Source organism: Spermophilus citellus, assembly GCF_964194105.1.
Source record: "Spermophilus citellus genome assembly, chromosome: 5".
NCBI lineage: Eukaryota > Metazoa > Chordata > Mammalia > Rodentia > Sciuridae > Spermophilus > Spermophilus citellus.
Genome location: NC_138186.1, coordinates 67,064,674 through 67,086,435, shown reverse-complemented (window position 1 = coordinate 67,086,435; position 21,762 = coordinate 67,064,674). Strand labels below are relative to the sequence as shown.

At 35.7% G+C, this 21,762-nt stretch overlaps 1 protein-coding gene across 1 annotated transcript in view; it reads left to right on the top strand.

Annotated features, from left to right (window-relative positions):
• Positions 1-20,887, top strand: part of PKHD1 (PKHD1 ciliary IPT domain containing fibrocystin/polyductin) — a gene marked incomplete at its 5' end in the record, with an annotated part of 435,617 nt that extends 414,730 nt beyond the window's left edge. The window contains 3 exons of the mRNA XM_081295270.1: positions 2,829-2,987; positions 7,035-7,157; positions 19,828-20,887. Coding sequence (XP_081151396.1) covers positions 2,829-2,987; positions 7,035-7,157; positions 19,828-20,267 — 722 coding nt within the window. The 3' untranslated portion in view covers positions 20,268-20,887. The remainder of the gene's footprint in view (positions 1-2,828; positions 2,988-7,034; positions 7,158-19,827) is intronic.
• Positions 20,888-21,762: the final 875 nt, after the last annotated feature.

The window sequence follows — 21,762 nt, the reverse complement described above, 5'->3', positions numbered from 1 at the left end:
GTCAACAAGTTATTTAACTCATTAATGAAGGAACCAGAAGGATGGCAAAACTATTTCAAAGAGCATTTGAAGTATAGCACCATATAGCCAAAAGAGAAATGCTGAAATAAGTTTGTCAAATTGGATACAGGGCATTAAAGCCTTATTCTCTGAGGTTACACGCTCACATATAATTTATTTATTTATTAAACACCTCCTCATTCACCTTTATTTTTATTTTTTGACATTATACATGAGCTCTATTATTATTATTATTATTATTATTATTATTATTATTTGCATTACAATTCTTAATACATCTTTATACCACAATTTATCATATCTCTGATTGTATATAAGATATGTTGACACCAAAGTCACATATTCATACATATATTTTGTATAATGATGAGGGTCTTCTTTCACCATCCATGCTATTCCCCTTCTCCCTCCCTTTCCCTCATACCCCTATTCCCTATCTATAGGTAATCTTCCTCCCTTGTTCTCCCTCCCAGCCCCATTTTGAGTCACCCCCCTTATATCAGAGAAGACATTCAGCATCTGTTTTTTTTGGGGGGGATTGGCTAACTTCGCTTAGCATATTTATATCTTTATTGGATGAAACTTATTTGCAGCTTATCAACCTTCTACAAATTAACAAGTCTAAACCCTAATTAATGATAAACATTACTATGTGCCTGAAATTCCAGCTACTTAGGAGGCTGAGGTAGGTGAGTCACTTGGGTCCAAGAACTCAAGACCACATTGGGCAACATAGCAAGACCCCATCATAAATAAATAAATAAATAAATAAATAGTCGATCAAAAGTATACTCTAGAGAATTTGATAAACTTTTGATAAGACCATTTTGAAAAAAAATGCCAGTAGGTCTTGAATAAAGTTTGAAATCATCTTCCTTTAATTCCAAGTTTTGTATTACTTAACAAACTATTTTTTGAGGTGATGTAATACTATTAGGTATAATTTTGTGGGACAGCTATACTTTTAATAATACCTTTGAAAGTGTGCTGATGTAACCACAGTTTCACAGAGTGACATGTTCAGTGTACTTGAACCTGGAACTTCAGGTGTTTTATCTTGTGCACAAGTTTCTGAATGGGTGTGTTTTAAAGGGTCAGATAGGCAGGGCTGGATATTGGTCTCAGATTTGTTCTGACCTTTAAAAGACTTTTGTCCTTTAATTTCCTTAGTGATTATCTAAGACTAGCCAAATACATCATCAATGTTATTTTAAGGAAAAAGTTATAAAACTAAAGGTAAGATATATTGTAGACAGAAACTTCTCAGTACCATATGTGACACCCAACTGACCTTGGCATTCACATTTGGTACATCACTACTTTTAGTTTCCTCCATATAACTTATAAAGTAGAATAACTAAGGATTTGTCTTAAAAGTTTTTTTCCCTAAATTGTTCTTCACAATTTTCAAGACCAAGTCTATAAATTGAGGCCCTGTAAGAAAGAGATTTTACCAAAGAACAGTAAAAACATTAAATGTTCTGTACTTTAGGGACCTCTAATTGACATCACGCTGATTAATGGTACAGATCCCAAGAGTAACTGCTTGTTTGCAAGTGTATCAATTTCTAGTGCTAGAAGGTTTGGAAAGCAGACTTTATTCACAAATTCAGGCCAATTAATAAATTTTTTGTCGGCACTTAAAAATAATAGGTTCGATGAGCATTGATTCATATAGCGTTTTCATTTATGTGTGAATCAAGCAGAGAGCTGGTTCTTCAATTTCTTGGGTAGAGAAGCAATTGAATAGATATTACCGTTGTATATACAGAATCCTCATAAGTCTCTCTTATATTACAAACCCAGCTCATTATGGCTTCTTTTTTTATTTGGTACCAGGAATTGAACCCAGGGGCACTTAACCATCAAGTCACATACCTATCCCTTTTTAATATTTTATTAGAGAGGGTCTTGCTGAGTTGCTTAGGGCCTCACTAAGTTGCTGAGGCTGGGTTTGAACTTGTGATCCTTCTGCCTCAGCCTCCTGAGTCAGTGAGATTACAGGTGTGTGCCACAGCACCTGGCTCCCCTTTGACTATTGTTTACTCAGTCCCCAACTGAAGGACATTTGGATTATTTCTGAGTTTAGCTAGTTATGCATAGAATTACCATAAACATTTGTATATAGGTTTTTGTGTGTATAGGCCAATTCCTTTTCTAGATTATTTTATGCCTTGCTCCATAAATAATAATAGGATAAAAACCAAACATTTCAATCTACAAAATGGCAAGGGCTTCTGGTGAATTCTTAGATGTATTTTCTCAATAGGAAATTCCTCATCTTGCCCCATCATACATAGCCAAACTAGCTCCGTCTGCCATTAGTCTACTCCCATTTTCCAATTCTTTCGAACTTCAGAAAGTCTGTTGGCACTCTTGGAGTTTCTGTGTCCCTATTTTAATGTGTTACCCTCCATATTTAAAGCAGATACAGAGCAAGTAGTTCTATGCATTCTGGAACTGAGTTTATGCTTTTTTCGTAATTAGTAGAAGAATGAATGAATCTAAAATTTTGTGTTGATGGATAAGGTATGTCTGAGAATAAAATGAGACAATTGAAAAAATTGGATAGAATTACACAGGTTCTGCCTGTGTTGGAAGGAATGAGTATGAATTATTGGTGGTATTGTATAGTTCTTCAGGAATATAAGTCTTGGATTTATTATTGACTCAGTTATTTTATAATTTAATTTAATAAATATTTATTGAGTACCTGTTAAACAGCAGGCACTATCATAAACAAATCTTTTCCACAAGTTTTTATTATTACCATTTGAATATATTATGGAACTTTTTTTTATATACAGGAGCCAATTTTACAGCTCGATCTAGGCCCTTTGCTGTCTTACCTGTGACTGGAAAGGAGAGGTCAACCATTCTGATGGCTGCTTCCCTGTGCTCAGTGGTCTCGTGGCTGGCTCTGATCTGTCTGGTGTGCTGTTGGCTTAAAAAAAGCAAAAACAGAAGTACGTGAATTTTTTGGTTTGGAGGGGGAAGGAATAAAAATATTTATATTTTATACAAGATTTAAAATCTTGTATGTTTATTTTTTTATTCCTTCACAGAGTAATGTTTGTGTGCTTTGCAATACATAAAACTATATAGAGTCAAACTGTTCAATTAATATAGTAGAGACAAGGATTGCAAAATCTTAAATAATACCAGCGACAAAATAATAAAAGCTCAAATTCATTGAATATTCACTATGTACCAGGCTCTAAGGATGTTAGATAAATTAATTATTAATGCTCACAACAACTCAGTTATGCAGGTGATAAATATTATGCCTACAGTACAGATGTGGAGAATGAGGCATAGAAAGGGCAAATAACTTGCCCAAGGTTACACAGCCACAAAGCATCCAGGCAGTTAGCTCCATGTCCCTCTCCCTGAAACATTATGTTCCATTGCCAGCTGACCCTGCAGAAAATGGGCTAAAGAATCACACAGAAACATCCTTTTCTCCTTCAAAAGAGGGAAACAAATGCTGGGCATTTTTCTCTGGAAACAAAGAAATTAAGTATGTCCTTGAATAGTTCCCCCAAAGCAGAATATCTTTTCATTTTTTATTTTTTAAGCTGAGTCATTGAGGGAAGGAGGGTCTCTGAAAGAACTTCTTTCTATCTTTCTAGCTGGTTCTTAGGAAGAGAAGGAGAGGCAAATAGGGCATGAGTAAATCCCTTATACTAGCCAAACATTATGCCCCAGACCACCACATGTATTTATTATAACATCAAAGTTATAAGCAAGAATGAGTAAAAAGAGCCAAAGTTATAAGCCATTGAATAAAAGGAGGCAAAAGGCAAAATAATAATAATGATAATAATAATAATAATGTACAAAAGAGAAAGGAAAAAGGAAGTAGCACATTTCTACCACCCAAATATTCCCTGTGCTTGAATTTCTGAGGGATCCTCAGGAAGGGTTGCTCACTTATCAGACCCTGTATCTGAACTTCACGATGGCCAGTTGGCCCTGCCTCTCTCTGTGTCCTGATCATTTGGGTGGACAAACTGTGATTTGTTGAAATGCAGTTTTTTTTAAATTTTGTTTGGGTTTTAAATCCAATCATCTACCCACACCCCACCCCCATTTGTGTGTGTGTGTGTGTTTGTAGTACTTTCGGTTTTGTAAGAAACTTTGTAAGTTTTTTATTTTTTTTATTTTTACCTCAAGTGATCCTGTGTAACAGGTGATTTAATTCTCGGCCTCAATTTACTATCCAAACCTACTAGCCATTTGAGGACTCCCATTAAGCTCTTCAGATCTTATCTCCTCTTGTTTGTTCCCTCAATGCTAGAAGTAGCTTATTCTTGAAGTTACTTGATTCTATTATCTCAGTCCTTTCTGTTCTTTAAAACTTTCAGTATCTGTGAGCACATTTCCTTATATTAAATCTCCACATTTTTCTGACTGGGTACATTTGTAGCTAGTTTAAAAATTATAAAGAGATTGAAAGAAAATTGACAAAAAATTTCACAGCAATTAGCTCTATATGAGTAACTTGCCTTTTCTTTTTTATGTTCTATACTTTATTTTCTGTACTTTAATTTCTAAAATTAGCATTTCATTACATTGGAATCAGATAAATGTACTGCTTTCTAACTTCCTCATAAAATGATTCTCCAATTCAGCTATATGTTCTATGTCAGAGTTGGCAAAATTTTTGTCTGAAGACCCTATTATACTGTCAACAATTATGGAGAACCTAAGGAATTTTTGTCTGTGTGGGTTCTATACATTAGCATTTACAAATTAAAAATAAAACAGAACATTTAGAGGTTATTTGTTAATTTATTTTGAAATAACAATAATATAGACAGTGAATGTAAGCATAATTAACACTTTTATTTTTAAAAAATCTATATTTTTCAGAAAAGACATTATGAATAAAAAAGTGGAAGTTTTACAAATCTTTTAAATGTCTTCCTTAATGAGAGTCAGCTGGAATCTTCTAGCAGCTTCTGCATTCAGTCTGTTGCAATGTATTGGTTTGTGCTGAAGTATATCAAGGAAATCGAGCATCATACAGCTATACAGTAGAAAAATAGAAAATAACTTATTAGGCTTTACAGATAATTGTGAATATTCTTTGACAAGAGGACTTAAGGTTCACCTCAGTTGCACTATTACATGCACCTCTACTAGTCTACTGTGTATTTTTAAATGGAGCATCTACCCATGCATGGTTTTGAAGCACTATCTCTTGGTCATTTGATAGATAATTTTTACTGAGTTTTGCTGGCTACTAAATGTTGAGATATTTCCTTCTACAATTAAAAAATCACAAGTGTTCATATTAGTCTGTAATATTTTCAAATCTATGAAATTCATGGAAATTAATATAGGTTTTCCAGAATTCTAAGTTGCCCATGAAAGCTAGATTTAATCACTCATGAAAAATGCTGTAAGTTCTTTCTTTCTTACCATCTTAGTTCCTTCATTTTAAAAAAGAAAACCTTTCAAATACCCAAATACTGATGACCAGTTTGTCCTCAATCATCCTTTTTAGTTCGGTGAGTAGAAATGGTGTTCCATAAAAACATCAGCAAGTTCAGCTTGAAACTCACCTATTAAATTATTTTCCCTTTAGGAAATAACTATTCATATTTTTAATAAAATTAAATCTCTTTATTGTTTCATCAGAGATATTCTTAAGCGAGATAGACTTTTTCTTTGTGGCTGTTGATTTTCATTTTGTTTACTGTGATTTCATCTCCAGGTATGTCCTTCCTGATCACACCTATCTCCAAACATTTACTTTCTCCCCCACAACAATTGCTTTTTCACACTACAACATAGAATTTCTTGACATTATGTTACAAATGTATTTATTTATCTCTGTCATCCATACTAGAACAAAAGCTCTATGAAAGCATGTATGGAGTATTTCTCATTCATCATAGTTTTCACAGTGCCCAGAACAGTATCTGGCATGAAAATTTAAATATGTTTGTGGTGATTACATTTATTAAACAAATGAATGGAAAATTAAGTATATGTTCAGCCACAGATGGACATAAGATTTAAATTTTTCAGTCAAAAGCATGCATCTGTTTGAATTCTGTTGATTGTACCAATGTATCAACATCATTTCCTGATATTGATACTGTTTTAGTCAGTTTCACATTGCTACATTGAAACCCGAGACAACTAACTTATAAAATGAAAAGGTTTATTTAGCTCATAGTTTGGGAAGTTCAAAATCCAAGACCAGATGGTCCCATTGGTTTGGCCTCTTCTAAGAATAACAGATAGAAGCACATCATCTAGGGAGTCCTATAGTAACAAATATTTACAGCTTATATTGGGTAGAGGGAAGGAGGGAGGGGGGGAGAGAGAGAGGGAGGGGAGGGAAGAGGAGAGAGGAGAATACTAGGGAGAAAGAGAGACCGGGTCCCACAGTCTCCTTTGAGGTTATGTCCCTAGTGACCTAAGGACCTCTGAGGAGGCTCCATCTCCTAAGGGATTCACTACTTCCCAAGGTCATCCTATGAACCAACCCTTTTTAGAATCTATAATTATTTCAAATCAAAAGGTTAAAAAAGTTAGTAACATTCTGTTAATTATTAGCTCTGTCCCACAGAAATATAACATGATCCACAAATGTGAAACACATAGTAATTTTCTAGTTGTCATTCATCCTAATATAGTGAAAATATCATTTTAATGTGTAATGAATGAAAAAAAAGTATATACCCCAGCACAGGATATTTTACTTTTTTTTCAAAACCAGCTGTGCATTTTATACTTAGGGCACATCTCCATTCGAGCTAGTCACATTTTAAGTGTTCAGAAGTCACATGCGACTACTACTGTTTTGGACCAACAGTTTTAAATTGTAATATTGGTGATTGGTACGTGGGATTCATTATTGCTTAAGTTCTGAATTTATTATATGCATTCTATTGCGTGTATTTCACAAGGATACTGGGAGGAGGCTTAAAGAGAAACATTTTATAAATAAAAAATGTTCTTTTAATCAGAAGAAATAAATTTTTGTGTTAATACAGAAACAAAACCTGAAGAGGTACCTAAATCCCAGACTGATGATCAGAAGAACCATATTCATGTCTCATCCAAACGCCCTCGATCAAAAGAAGGGAAAGAAAAAGAAGATGCTTTGGCAGAAGAAGGTGAGTTTAGACAATGCCAACAACTCCACAGAGGAGACCCACTGGGAAGAAACTGTGGGTTCATTACCAACCCCAACGAATGTCAGTTTCTAAAGCAATTCTGTTAAAAGCCCTTTCTTTCGTTTTTTGTGACTTTTTTTCCTCAAGCAAAGTATACCCCAGCATAAGAAGGTACAGGTTCAGCTGATTTTCTCAGCTAGTAACCAATTATTTAAATTGATGTTTATATAGTTTTTCTTAGTAGATTATTGGTTTAACATTTGAGTTGTTACATGAGAAAAGGGGAAACCAGAATATAGGCATATAATCTTTCCCTCAGCTATTACAAAGCTGCCAATTTGGCAACATTATTGAATTTGGGAAAGCAGAGAGTATAGTTGCCAAATACCTACTATGCAAATTAGATTGAATGTGGAACCCTCAAGAAATAAGTCAGCTTTGCTAAACCCTGCTTTGTCATTTAGTTGTATTTTTTAGCAAAATGCATGATTTGCCTATATTTTGCATTATGCCAGATGATTTTACTTGTTATATTGTTAAATTGCCTTTAAAATTGGTGCCAAGCAAAGATTAGCATTTACCTTGGATCAATGCTCTGCCCTTGTCCTGTTAAGGATGCATATAATAGGAATATAGAGCACAGGACACAAGATGGCTTTGCCAAGTATGGCTATGGTGTATGAAAAACATTCATGTGATTTCCATGGGTCTGAAACATTTTAAAACATACTCTAAAAGGAAGAATGTTCTCTTTTTTTCCAAGTAAGAATCAATTATCATATTTTCTGCTTGAAAAAGGAATACCAATCTCACTGAGTTCATGTTTAATCAAAATAGAGCAGCTCAGTGAACTGATGTGTGTGTGTGTGTGGGGGGGATGTTTGGGTGTGTGCTTGTGTGCATATGTATGTATGTTTGTTTGTTTGTTTGACTTTTTGTGTCTTTACCCATGGATAAAATGAGTTTCAAAAAAAATTACAGATTATCCATCTCCTGGACATACAACAAATGGTAGTAGGAGGTGTGGGTTGAAGTGTAAGTGGAGGAGATGAGAATGGAGAGAACAGGTTCTTTCTAGGTGCCATTGAAGATCATTTTAATTTTGGCTTCTTGTCTTTCTTATTAATGGATAAGACTCTTGTCCATATTATTGCATGTAAACACAGGGCAGGTGTTTGAAACAGTGTCTGGACCTAGCTCTTGACATTCAGCTGCACTCTTCAGTGAATGGTGGGAACATTGCTGGTCTCTCCCCTCATCTAATTTGGTCATCTACATGAATTTCAGTTGTCTCACTTAAATTAACCACATCAAACAGTCCACACACCTGGATGTTTTAATAAGGAACATTTATGTGGTGGCTTATTAATAAATTATCAGGAATGAGACAGGGACAGGGCTTCTTGGAAGAGGTTTATTAGAAAATTGACACTGAAAATAGAAAGATGTGTTATCCAACCCGCCTCACTGTGATCCCTTTATCACAGTGGATTTATTTCTTTATCACCTAAGCTTCTTCTAAATCTTAACAAAATCTTTTCCAAAGCAAATAATGAGGTATCATCTATAGTTTTTGAAAATTATTATCATCTACCTAATTATTGCTAGCTTAAAATAAATCTGGTTTTATTCCCCTATTTCCACAACATTTTGGTTTTCCTTTTCTCGCTCTGTCTTTAAACTTTTGGGGTGTGCTATTAAAGTGTTTGGCTGTCTTGCTACTTGGCCCTTTGCCATTACTAAGCATTATTATTGCATTTGAAATTATTTAGCTGATGGAACTATTACTACTAAATTTAGGTTGCAAGCTTATTGTGATATTACTTTTACCAAAAATCTCATGAATGTAATAGGGTTTCTAGACAGTTGCTATAGAGGGATAAGAGAAGTAAGGTATATATATCTTATACTGTACTGTTCAGTGCTTTTGATGTAAAGAGTCATCTAAATCACCTTTCAAAATTCATGTCTGATCATGTTGCTCTGTTACTTATCGATTTTATGGATTCCCACTGTTGGTTGGAGGGGCTGGGGAATGTGACGAGATTGGACATGGAACCCAGGGTTGGACAGATCAGATTTAAATCTGACTTCCTTTAAATCTGACTTCCTGGAAAAAATATTACTAATCTTTGTGACATTTAGGTGAGAACCTGCTGAAGTGTCTATAAGTACTATTTTAGATTTAATCTCCCCATAAATAGAAAATAATATTTACTTAGTACACAACAAAGTCTTGTCTTTGCAGTGGGTGGTATCTGGCTGACTTTGTGCCTTCAAGCAAGACAACCTCTTTGCCCTTCAGTTTTTCTCATTGATAAAATTATTATAATAATACTGCTTACTGAATAGGATTGTTATTGATATTAAGCCAGTTAACATCAGTAAAGCCAGCACAGAACAATTCCTAGCATACTGTAAACATTAACATATGTGTTATTCTTGTTACTCAAGACTCAAAATCTTCAAGTCTTGTCTCTGTTCCATCTTTATGATCTCATTTTGGATTTTACCCTCTTGCCTCCTGCTGACAATTACCCTGGGATTTCTCTCCCTTCTTCCTTCTCATTTGCTTGCACAGTTTCTTCAAATTGGACTTCTTGCCTTCATCTGTTAAAATTGCCTCCATATTAAATCATTGACTCATATAACTTTTTTTTCCAAGAAAGCTTTCCCCAATTACTCCTACTTCAATCATAACATTTTCTTCATTGGGTTCAACAAATCCTAAATATATGTCTCTGTGGCAGTACTATTGGTGTCGGGAATTTATGGGACAGATGACTCTCTGTTCCCACAGGCCAAAGTTTCGTCACCACAGCAATTTTGCCCTCCAGGTAGGGTGACTAACACAACCTGGTCTTCCCAAGTACTGCCTCAGTTTTAAAGCATAAAGCTTTGCGTCTGATGAATTCCTTCAGCAGTAGACATATTGGGACAGTCACCCATCCTACCTCCAGAGGATGTTTGCAATGACTGGGAACATTCTTTTTGTCATAGCTTGGGAGGACCAGGATATTATTGATAGTGAATAGAGATCAGGGCAACTGTAAACATCATGTATTATAAATACCACCTTTCCAACTCAAATTATCTGGCTCAAGATGTCAGTACTACCAAGGATGCGAAACCCTGGAAAAATATATTACTCATCTTTGTGACATTTAGGTGAGAACCTGCTGAAGTGTCTCTAAGTTACTATTTTAATCTCCCCATAAATAGAAAATAATATTTACTTAGTACACAACAAAGTCTTGTCTGTACATTTGCAATGGATGGTATCTGGTTCCTTGTCCTTTATGAATTCCCAATATGGTTGGTACACAGGAATAGTATTTGGTGGACAATTGAAGAACAAGTTAATTCAATAAACAAGTGTAAAGCAAATGCAACAATATCTATTGGAAGAACTGAAATATGGGAGGGAATGTGAAAGGCAAGAATATCATTTTTCTGAGTTGAATGTTTAATCCTCTGAGTGCTAAATCTCATCCCATGGTTTCATATATTATTTAGTGAAGGCTTGATTGTCCATTTTGCAGAAACTCTGGTTCATAGAAATGCCAGAAAAAGACTTCTGCTTTGCCCTGTCAAAGCTCAATCTCACATCACTTTTACTCAATGGTTTCTTTGTTCCTTTAACTTGGTCAATAACATCCAAATCTCCCAATCTAGACACCTTGAGTTATAGATCTTGAATTCCTAGTTCACCCTTTCTTTTTTTTAAAGAGAGAGAGAGAAAGAGAGAGAGAGAGAGAGAGAGAGAGAGAGAGAGAGAGAGAGAGAGAGAGAGAATTTTTAAATATTTATTTTCAGCAGACACAACATCTTTGTTTGTATGTGATGCTGAGGATGGAACCCCGGCCGCACGCATGCCTGGCGAGCGAGCTACCGCTTGAGCCACATCCCCAGCCCACCTAGTTCACCCTTTCCACTCTGTCCCTTTCTTGCTTATCAACCTCTATCATTTCCACTTCTTCTGTGTCCTTGAGTGTCCTCTCTTGTTGCTTTACCTCTCAGGTGTGTCTTCCATTCAGTCACATTGACCACATTGCTGGCAGGTGTCTCTCCTCTTTGTCTTTCCCTTCCAGGACAGGATTCCCAATCTGTAACACAGGCTTCCCCATTTCAAAATGTTCTTCTCCAGTGTATCCACATAGCCACAGTCTCCCATTTCTCCCAAATCCAGATCAAATACTTTTTTTTTTCTTTTTTAAATTCTCTTTATCTAGAAGGAGTGGTTCCCATCTCTCAACTTCCAGAACTCTACCCTTGTTTACATAACACTTACTATGTAATGTGATTGTTCGGTTTCTCCTATCTTTTGTATAAATTCTGTATCTTTTTTAACCCCAGAAACTCTTTACTATAGAGACTTATTGTTTTAGTTATTTTTTTTTGCTATGACAAAAAGCCCTGAGAAGAACAATTAGAGGAGTAAAAGGTTATTTTGGGGCTCATGGTTTCATAGATAGGAGATTATTTTCTTTGGGGCCCAAGGTGAGAGAAAACATCATAATAGAAGAGGTGGCAGAGGAAAGTGGCTCAGGACATCATACCAGGAGGGAGAGCAAGCAAGTTCCCTTCACTAAGGACAAAATAGGAGCCCCAAAGGCACACCCTCAAGGACCCAACTCTTTCAGCTATACCCTACCTACTACCTACAGTTACTACCCAGTTAATCCCTACCAGGGGATTAAGGTGCTCATTAGGTTAATTGTTCGCATAACCCAATCTGTTCACCTCTGAACTTCCTAGCATTGTTTCAGATGTGGATTTTGGGGGACTCCTCACATCTAAACCAGACCAATTATGATATAAAACCATGAATAAATATTATTGAGTAAATGATGAAGATAGAGATGGAATGATTCTCCCTTCTTTCCGAAGACCCTTGGATTCCAGCAGTTGTTAAAAACTGGTAGAAAAGAATAAAGAAAAATTATCCTCAATTTCTTTAAAAACAGATCAACAACAGGATAATGTCCATGACTGGCGACAGTATAAGGACTGCACATCACTGTTAGCAATGGGCAGAATGTGACATGGTGTTTCCTGCAGTGCTTTCTGCTGACTACTATGGCTGCCTCTCTCAGTTGTCTTGACAGTCCTCTGTCTTTGCAGATCTCAGTGAATTTTTCTTCAAATCTTGCACTGATGTTTGGCCACTCACAGATTTTATTTGTAGAATCCATACATCCAATGTTGGGAATTAAAATTCTACATGTAAAAAAGGCTTGCCTTTATACATATATGATTATGAACGTCAACTTCAGGGACTCCTTATCTCTATCATTTAGAGACTATTAACTATATCTGATATGCTTCATGAATGTGAAATAAAAAGGACTGTTTATGAACTTATCTTTTGTGAGCATCAATCTAAAAGAATGCCAGAGGGTGAAGAGGAGAGAGATGGCTTCAAGGTGTTTAGAAGTAAGGAAGACACAACAGCTGAGACATTTCCCAAGCTCTCAGAAAAGTAGAAATATGTTTGGAATTCATTAATGAATAACATGTCTATATCACATAAGGAAAAAAGATAAGAATATCCCCTATTTTAAAAAATATGAAAAAAAATTAGCACTTATTCCATAAGAAAAGCTTAATAAACTTATAATGGTTTGGATATGAGGTGTCTCCCCAAAACAGCTCATGTATGAGAAAATGTGAGAACATTTAGAGGTGAAATGATTGAGTTATGAGACCTTTCACCCAATCAGTGAATTAATCCTCTGCTAGGGATTAGCTGAGTAGTAATTGAAGATGGATATGGTGTGCCTAGAAGAGGTGAGTCATTAGGGGCATGCCTTTGGGGTACATACTTGGTGAACTGAGCTTAGTTCCTCTCTCTGCATACTGATCATCATGTGAACTACTTCCTTCCACCATACTCTTCTGCCATGATGTTCAACCTCACCACTATCTCCAAGGAATGGAGCCAGCTGTCTATGGACTGTGACCCCTGAAACCATGAGCCCTCAAATAAACTTTCCTCCTCTATGATTGGTCAAGTCTTTTGGTCACAGCAGTGAAAAGGTTTACTAAAAGAGAAATATTGCTAAATAAGTGTTTGAACACTATGAAATATTATATTTAACAATGGAATATTAGAGTACTTGCTACTAAAATGAGGACACATTGTGTAATGCTGAGGAATGTAGGCAGAGATAAATTAAAAGGACAATGTTGGAGATGGTTTGCAGATGATATAATTGTTGGAGGTAACTGCTATAGTTTATAATTAACTTGAGTAACTTATTTAAATAAAATGTCAATCTATAAAGACATAATATTTTATAAATGCTAAATAAACATCTTTTCCTTATAAGTTTATTCTGCCTCAGGTATTTTATTATATTTTTATTTATTTATTTATTTATTTTGTACTGGGGGTTGAATTCAGGGGCATTCAACCTTTGAGCCACATACCTAGCCCTATTTTGCATTTTATTTAGAGACAGGGTGTCACTGAGTTACTAAGAACCTTGCCATTGCTCAGGCTGGCTTTTAACTTGCAATTCTCCTGTCTCAGCTTCCCCAGACACTGGATTACAATCCCACTGTGCCTGGGGTATTTCATTATAGTACACAAAATGGACTGCTACAAGAAGTTAGGAGTACGTAGTTACAAAATGTGATAAAATATACAATAGTGGCCAAGGGATATGATATCTTGGGAAAAATATTAATGAGAGATGTGTTGAAGGTATATAACAATAAGATGTGTTTTGCTGAGTAGTTTAAAGAGAAGACATGAATGTAAAAGGAAATATGTTTGTATTTAGACTGACTAATATTTCAGGGACCTCAATTATTTATAAATTAGCTTGGTTTTAATGCAATTTCAATAATTTTGCACAGTGTAAAGTGGCATAAGATGAATACAAAGTTCATCAGAAAGTACAGACCAATGATACAAAGCAAATTTTCTAAAAGAAATTGATTTTATGACAATGGGAATGGGTAACTCTAGCACAGAAATAAGGTTTATGTTACTATTCTTAGTAAAATGTGTACTGATAAAGGAATACCCTGATGGAAATAGCCCCAATGAGTGTGTGTTGTGTATGTGTTAGGGTGTACATATATTCTCGTGTTATATCACATTATGTACATATTTATGCATATATGTATATTGCATAAGTTTAGGTTATAATTATATATTATACATAATAAATATGTATGTTAGGTATAAAAATGTAATACATGCTTAAAAATAAATTAAAGCAGTCTATAAATAGAGTTAAATAATTTGACTATTTAGAATAATTATTAACCTAGATTCTCACTTCAAAAAATATACCAAAGTAAATTCCAGAAGCATAAATGAGCTGAGTTTGATTTACTAAAATGCATTCATTGTTAGAGCAACAGAAAATCAATGGAACAGAGATCACTTGTGACTCAATGTGGGGGACTAACAGTATGTTTTCCTTCCTTTTATTTTCTCTAATTTTTATAACTTTTGATTGACCATCCATTGCTTATTAAAATAAATGATAACTTTCCACTTAAAGGAAAAGTAGTCTAGATAACACTGGTGATATTGTTTACTAATTACTGCATATGTATTTTCTAATATGTGGGCAAGACGTTTTCCTTTATCAATAAATGATAGAATCCATTTTTGACATATTAGTTGTCCACTTCTCTTCCTCAGACCATGTTTAGACTTCAAAAATGTCAACTATTTTGAGACTGCTTATTGAATCTCCAAGTCTTCTAACACTGAACACTGCACATGGAATTGGCATGAGAAAAATAGAAGGGAAATTCATTACTAATGCTCTGATAGCAAAAGAAGCCAGCGACCAGCACTCACAGCAATCTTAAAAATCAAGGGCATAGTGTATATTCACTGCTCTTGAAAGTTTCATAAGCCACAAGATGTTAAGAAGAGCTGGAAAAATTGCAGCCAATTGTAGGTTTACCTGGAAGCACCCCAAATCAGACTGTAGGTGTACCTGGAATCACCCCAAGCCAGTAAGGGCCTCATTTTGTAGAGAAGGGATATATGTGCCCCATATTTGGTCTCATTCTCCCTAAAACTTGATCATACCTACCAATGGAACTCTATGAAGCATGGATACAGGCAATTTGAAATCTCCTCTTTCCTTTCTGATGGAAACTCACCAACCAGGCAGTGATGGGAAGAAGGCATGTTAATTCATATGTTTTGATACTAGCTACCCTTCCTTCCCTAAAACCCAAACATTCAACTGAATGCCTTAGGACACATATCTGCTATAAATTCATTTTTTATCTAATTTGTCTGAGATCTAAGCTTCCTGTGGAGGTCCTAGATCAAAGGAGCTGATTCCTTCTGATGTCGGCACTGACATGTAATGTGTGCTGACTTAGTTCTGTCTATAACCTCACAGTGGGAGGTGGCCAGCCTCCCTGGGCACCTTTACACAGTGAACTTTCATTTCAGCTGGGGAGTCTGTCAGGTATGTTGCTGATTGGAGCTTCCATGTAAATAATTTATGGGAGACTTTTAAATGTTTTGGGGTCTGCAAAAGAAAGCTAGGCTTGCATTAGTCTTTTATGAAGAGATACAGACTTGAAGAACAAGGGGGGAAATATTTCCAATGAAAGTCTCTCAAAAACAGGATAACAATATTTTCAATGGCTTAAAAATAGGTGACTTGTAGCATTTGATTCATCTTATACAAAGTGCTATTGGTTTTACCAAGGGATTAAAATTCAAAGCCTCTTTTCCTTTTTTAAGTTTGCTTCTACCTGACAATTTATTCTTCTTGTTCTTTGGTTATTTGCTGATCCTGATAAACTATGCCTTTTCCTCCTGGTGAGAGCAGTAATTATGGAGATGATACCAAGCCCAGTGCTTGGTATAGAACTGGGCATAATGAGCGAACAGGGTTGATAGCACAAAACATCTCCTTCCCTAAAGGCACTAAAAGTCCTAAGAGGAAGATGGGACTGTCACACAAAGAAAGGTGACCAATAATAGAAACAGCAGCACAGGTCAAATGAGAAACTCCAGTCAACAAGTATTGAGGCATAAATCAATGTAGTTGAGCTGTCAAGAAACACTTCTGGAAGGAGTTGCAGATCCCATAGGAAAACTAGAGTAACCGGAAAGTTCTCACAGCTCCAAGCAAGAGAAATCCTCCAGGCAGGTAGCTGTGGCAGATAAATGCTAGACAAAAAGACTGTGTGGAAAGTGAAAGGAGAGATATGAGTAATATAGACTTATCAGGATATTAAAATAAGCATTGTAGGAACAATTGAACAACATGATTACTTTATCTTATTTACTGGTAGTAAAAAGGATTTTAGAAGTCACACACCTGTAAACCCAGCTATTTGGGAGGATGAGGTAGGAGGATCATAAGTTTGAGGCCAGCCTGAGAAACTTAGCAAGACCCTGTCTCAAAAAAAAGCAAAAATTAAAAAATAAAAAGAACTATTACATTTTCATAACCTCATCTCATTATTTCATTTTCCACCCATCATCTGTTGCTAGATTAAACTACTAATAAATTGGGTTTTTAATTCTATAATATAGATAGCACACTATTATCTTCTGACACAAGCCAGGACAGCTCCCAATAAACTGAGAGAAGCATAATACACAGGTTAATACATTAGCATCTACATTGTGTGTAAAAAAAAAAAAGAGTAGTTAATGAATTTACTGGTGAAATGCAAGAACATTAGTGATAGTAGATGTCGATGACCATGTTGCCACCTACTTCCCAAGGGTTTAAGATGGGTCTTTTTTTTATTCATCATAAGGCACTTGAAAGATGACCTTTGCACATATGACATACTGATATGCATATATTCAGCCAAACACTCTTCTTAATTCTTCATTTCTGTCTAGGACTTTATACATTGTTGTATGGTGCTGATAAGCACAGAATCTGGACCAAAAAATCTTGAATTCTCTAAACCAGATCTGCCCTTGATTTACCTGTGGTATTGGGAAGTCTGTCACTCTGTCCCTTAATTACCTTTCTTCTGAAGGGCAGATAATAGCTGGGCATGGCACACCACTATAATCCCAGTAAATCAGGTGGCTGAGGCAGAAAGATCTTGTGTTCAAAGACAGACCCAGCAACTTTGTGAGACCTTGTCTATAAATAAAAATACAAAAAGGACTGGAGATGTGGCTTAGTGGTTGAGCACCCATGGGTTCAATCCCTGTTATGTATAAATATATAAATGACAGATAATAATAGCATACACTCAGAGGGTTATTCTAAGGACAAATTACATACATGATGTAGTGCTCAACATGTGTTACTTGGTATACTTGCTGTATAAATAGTACTTTAAATTATTAAAGTAAATTTTGAAGGCAAAAGAAAGCCTAAGTTTAAACACCTAAGGACTATCGTATTGAGATTGTTTGTTGCTGTATTTTAATATGAATTTGTTACTGTCTATGTTGGTGTATTTTAATATGAAATTATCTTACTGTCTGTGAGAACTATTAATTTAAGGTACTTTTTATTAAAGTAAGTTGTAGACAGTTAGAAAAGAAACTTATAGAATCATTTAATAATTATTTTAAGTGATTAATGCATGGTCACGTGAGATTATTTGAATTCCCATGTACATACTTAGAAGCTTTACAAATATGGTAAGTAAGCCTGCCATCTGTACTTTTGACTTTTGTGAGATGAATTGAAATATATTACACAGACTGGCCTTTAACTCTTGGGCTCAAGTCATTCTCCTACCTCAGCCTCCTTGGTGGTTAGAAGTACATACAGGTGCATACCATCATGTCCAGCTTCACTTTCATTTATTCTTCTATAAATCAAGGACGATAGTAGTCATGGTTTCTTGGGTTGGCTCTAAGAATTGAAAGAATGAGTGAATATTACATATTGAAACCAGCACGTGGCACTATTATTTAAACATTAGAAATTTGAACAATGATGGTTACTATAATGGTAATGGCAATTATCATGATAGTTATTTTAGTCAGCTTTGAATTGTTCTGATCAGTGTACCCAACAAGAACAACTTAGATGAGGAAAAGTTTATTTTAGCTCATGGTTTCAGAGATTCAGGCCATTGTTGGCCAACTCAGTAGCTCTGGAAACTGAGCTTAGGCAGAATATCATGGTGGAAAGTTTTGGTGGAGGAAAGATGCTCAGTTCATGACAAACAAGAAGAGAGAGCAAAAGTAAGTTGCCAGGGATGAAATATAAACCCCAAAGGCATGCCACCTGTGATCTACTTCCTCCAGTTTCCTATCTGCCTATAGGTACCACCCAATTAATCCATTTAAGTGGATTAATCCACTGGATAGGGTAAAGTTTTCATAATCTAATTAATTCACCTTGTGAACATTGTTGCATTATCTCACACATGAGTTTTATGGGGGCACCTCACATCCAAACCATATGATAGTCTTTACCATATTGTTGCTTTTGGGCAGTACTTTGCTTGCTTCATCTGATTTAACTTTCAAATAATCCTACAAGATAGACACCAGCACTATTATTGTTTTAAAGATGAGCAAGCTGAGGCACATTGTTATAAAGTACAGTTTACATGTTTATTCAGCAAGTAAAGGACCAAGCAGGAACTATCACCACATTTATTTGACTATAAGCCTATGCTATTAGCTGCTATGTTATATAGCTTTGGGGAGTCATATTTTATATATTTAATAATATAAACAACTGTTCTGGTAATTCTGATTATGATATCACTAAAATTCTATGTATTCTTTGTTCATCATCATTTACTGCTCCAGTAATGTGAGAAGTTACTTAACTCATTTACTTGGAGCATGATCACAGTATTAAGTGTGTGTATATATATAATAGTGCACTTCCAAAAATTGGGCCAGATTAGAAAAAAATGCCTAGATCATTAGTTTACCAATTTTGTACTCTTCTGAGTTAATTTTTAATTATGTTTAATAAGAAAACTAAAGTACAAATGAAATCTCAACGAAAGAAAATAATAACTAAGGTTACTAAAAATGAAGGAAATTTTAGTAAATTAAGTAACGACTAATAATAATATGAAATTTTACAATTGAAGCCATGACAGACTAAGAGGTGGAATGAAAGTCACACAGCCACCCAGAAAAAAGAGGAATTTGAGCAGAACACTAACTTCATGACTAAGTTATATTTCACTTTCTCTCCTTCCACTATTACACAACCAAACATGCACATGCTCATAAATGTATTCATATATTTATATTAGCTCTACCTATGTTTATATTCATTTTTATAAAATCAAAGAGGTTTAAATTGTAAATTTGGTGTAAAAGCCAAAATACTAGATAAGACTGATTTTTTCAGGTTCACATTTCTTAATATGGGTGTGGGTTTCCCAATAATTAGACCTGTCTAAAGTCTAAATATCAAATTTAAGCTCTGAGCTTACACTTGAAATCCTTGTTTATTTAATAACATCTTAAAAGTGGGTTTTTTTGAAGACATATTATCAAACTTTTATTGGATGGTTAGTAGTAATTACAACTTGGGTGTGGGATACAGTACTTTTATTTTAGGAAAAAGTATTTTTAAAGGTATTTGGAAATTGATCATCAGTTATAATTCAACCTTTCATTAGTTGATAATATATTGTCAAGATTCCTAAATATACAAAATGTGTTATTAACTGATTAAAAACTAAATGATTTCTTCCCCTATTTCTCTTTCCACAGATATGAGAATGAAGGTCATGCTGGGCAGGCTGAACCAGCTTCCCAACCATGCCCTGGACGGAGTGTCCAGAAGGAAGGTGAGCAGCCACACTGTCCCAGAGGAAGGGCCTGCTACGGCTGCTCCCAGTAGTACCGGTGTCATATCCCAGAGGCACACTTGTGCTCTGGGGTCTCCTTCTCAGCAGCTGTACCTGCAGGAGAGTGGGAACTGGAAGGCAGCCCAAGAGCAGCTGCTCAGATACCAGCTGGCAGGCCAAGATCGACTGCTGCTGCTGTGCCCAGACCTCAGACAAGAGAGCCATCGGTGGCAGGGACAGAGTCAGCTGATCAAGAGAAGTAGCAGCTTGGGGCTTTCCCAAGAGAAGAAAGCCTCCTGTGGTGCCACTGAGAAGTTCTGCCTTCATTCTGCACAACCAGAAACTGTTCAGGAACAGCTGTGACCATGGAATGGTGAGGGCATTTGGACTGAAAGGCAGAATGTTCAAAATATTTCCAGACAATAAACAGGGGAGGTGAGGGTGAGGCTTGGCGTGTGTTCCCAAGTAGGTAGGAGGAGTTTGACTATGAATCCCATTTAGAGCTTTAAAATGTCTGTGGACTGAAACAGATTATATATCTTTTGTGTCTATCACAGATCATTTGCCAATGCTGGACAAATAATAGATTCTCAAACACTTGATAAGTTTTTATTTGTTTTTAACTTAAGCCATCTCTGCTCCTAGTTCACCAACTTAATAATTGTATTAACACTGACTTATACCGGTAGGAATTGTTACTAAACTTCCCCTGGGATGACCACCCACAGCACTTTGGGCTCCTCTTATGGAAAGAATCATGGAAAGGTCTAGTCTGCAAGAGTTGGTTTTTCAGTATTACAGAAAAAACATTTGTTTTCCCTGTATGAACATTTGAAGACTGGAAAACATCCTGCTTTCTCCTGTATCAGGGCATACCTTCCAATCAGAAGACAACTACCTAATTTTTTACAAGTGGCTTATTTTGTAGCTTAAATTCAATCATTATTGAGAACCCAGAGTAGTGCATGCATATCAGGTTTGCATCTTACGAGTATTTGCAGTCAAAAATTGATATTTTCATGTGCTTTGCTGAGATTTTACTCAAGAATAAAGATGTGAAAATACTAAATCTGAGAAAGGAAATTGTCAATGTATCATAGCTATATTTTTCTCTTAATTAGTAGCTGAATCAAATTTATAAATGGAAGACAGTTTTATTGGAGGACCAGAGATAACCAAGTGTCTAACTAGATCTCCAGCTAACTCCTTTATTAAAGAGCTGCTTCTTTTTTTTTTTTTTTGGAGAAGAAATGCATAAAGCTGCCCAACAGAAGGGAAGAGAGATTACATCAGGTGCAGCCTTTCTAGATTGTGCTTAGGGTCTAAGGGAGACCATAGCAAAGGATCAACTCATATTGATAAATTGAGTAAGGATATAAAGGTCAGTTGTCCTAATTCATACACTTGCGTATGTCCAAACTGGAGGATACTTTAAGCAGCCAGAACGTGTCCTTGGCTCTGTATCCAGAAGGACTTATGCTCCAAGAGTGAAAAGCACAGGTAGCAGAAATGAGAATTTCCAAATGGAATTGTCCTCAGATATTCCCAAAATGTAAACCAGGATTTTCCAATGTGTGGAAGGCTGAGGGGCACTCTTGTGTTTGGGTTGAAAGAGAAGAAGGACATACACTCTTCTATTGCTGAATTTTAAATAATGAAATCTGGGATCAGGACCCATGGAAAACAATGACAGAAAACCATAATCTGCAGGGAATCCATGGGAAGGTATGACTCACCCTGCCATGAGTGGACAGGGACAGTATCAGCCTCAGATTTTAGTACTGTCCCTGAAGGGAAATGGGCAACATGCTCTTTGGTGCTGTATTGGGTTCTGAGTGAGATAGAAGTTAAGATATCA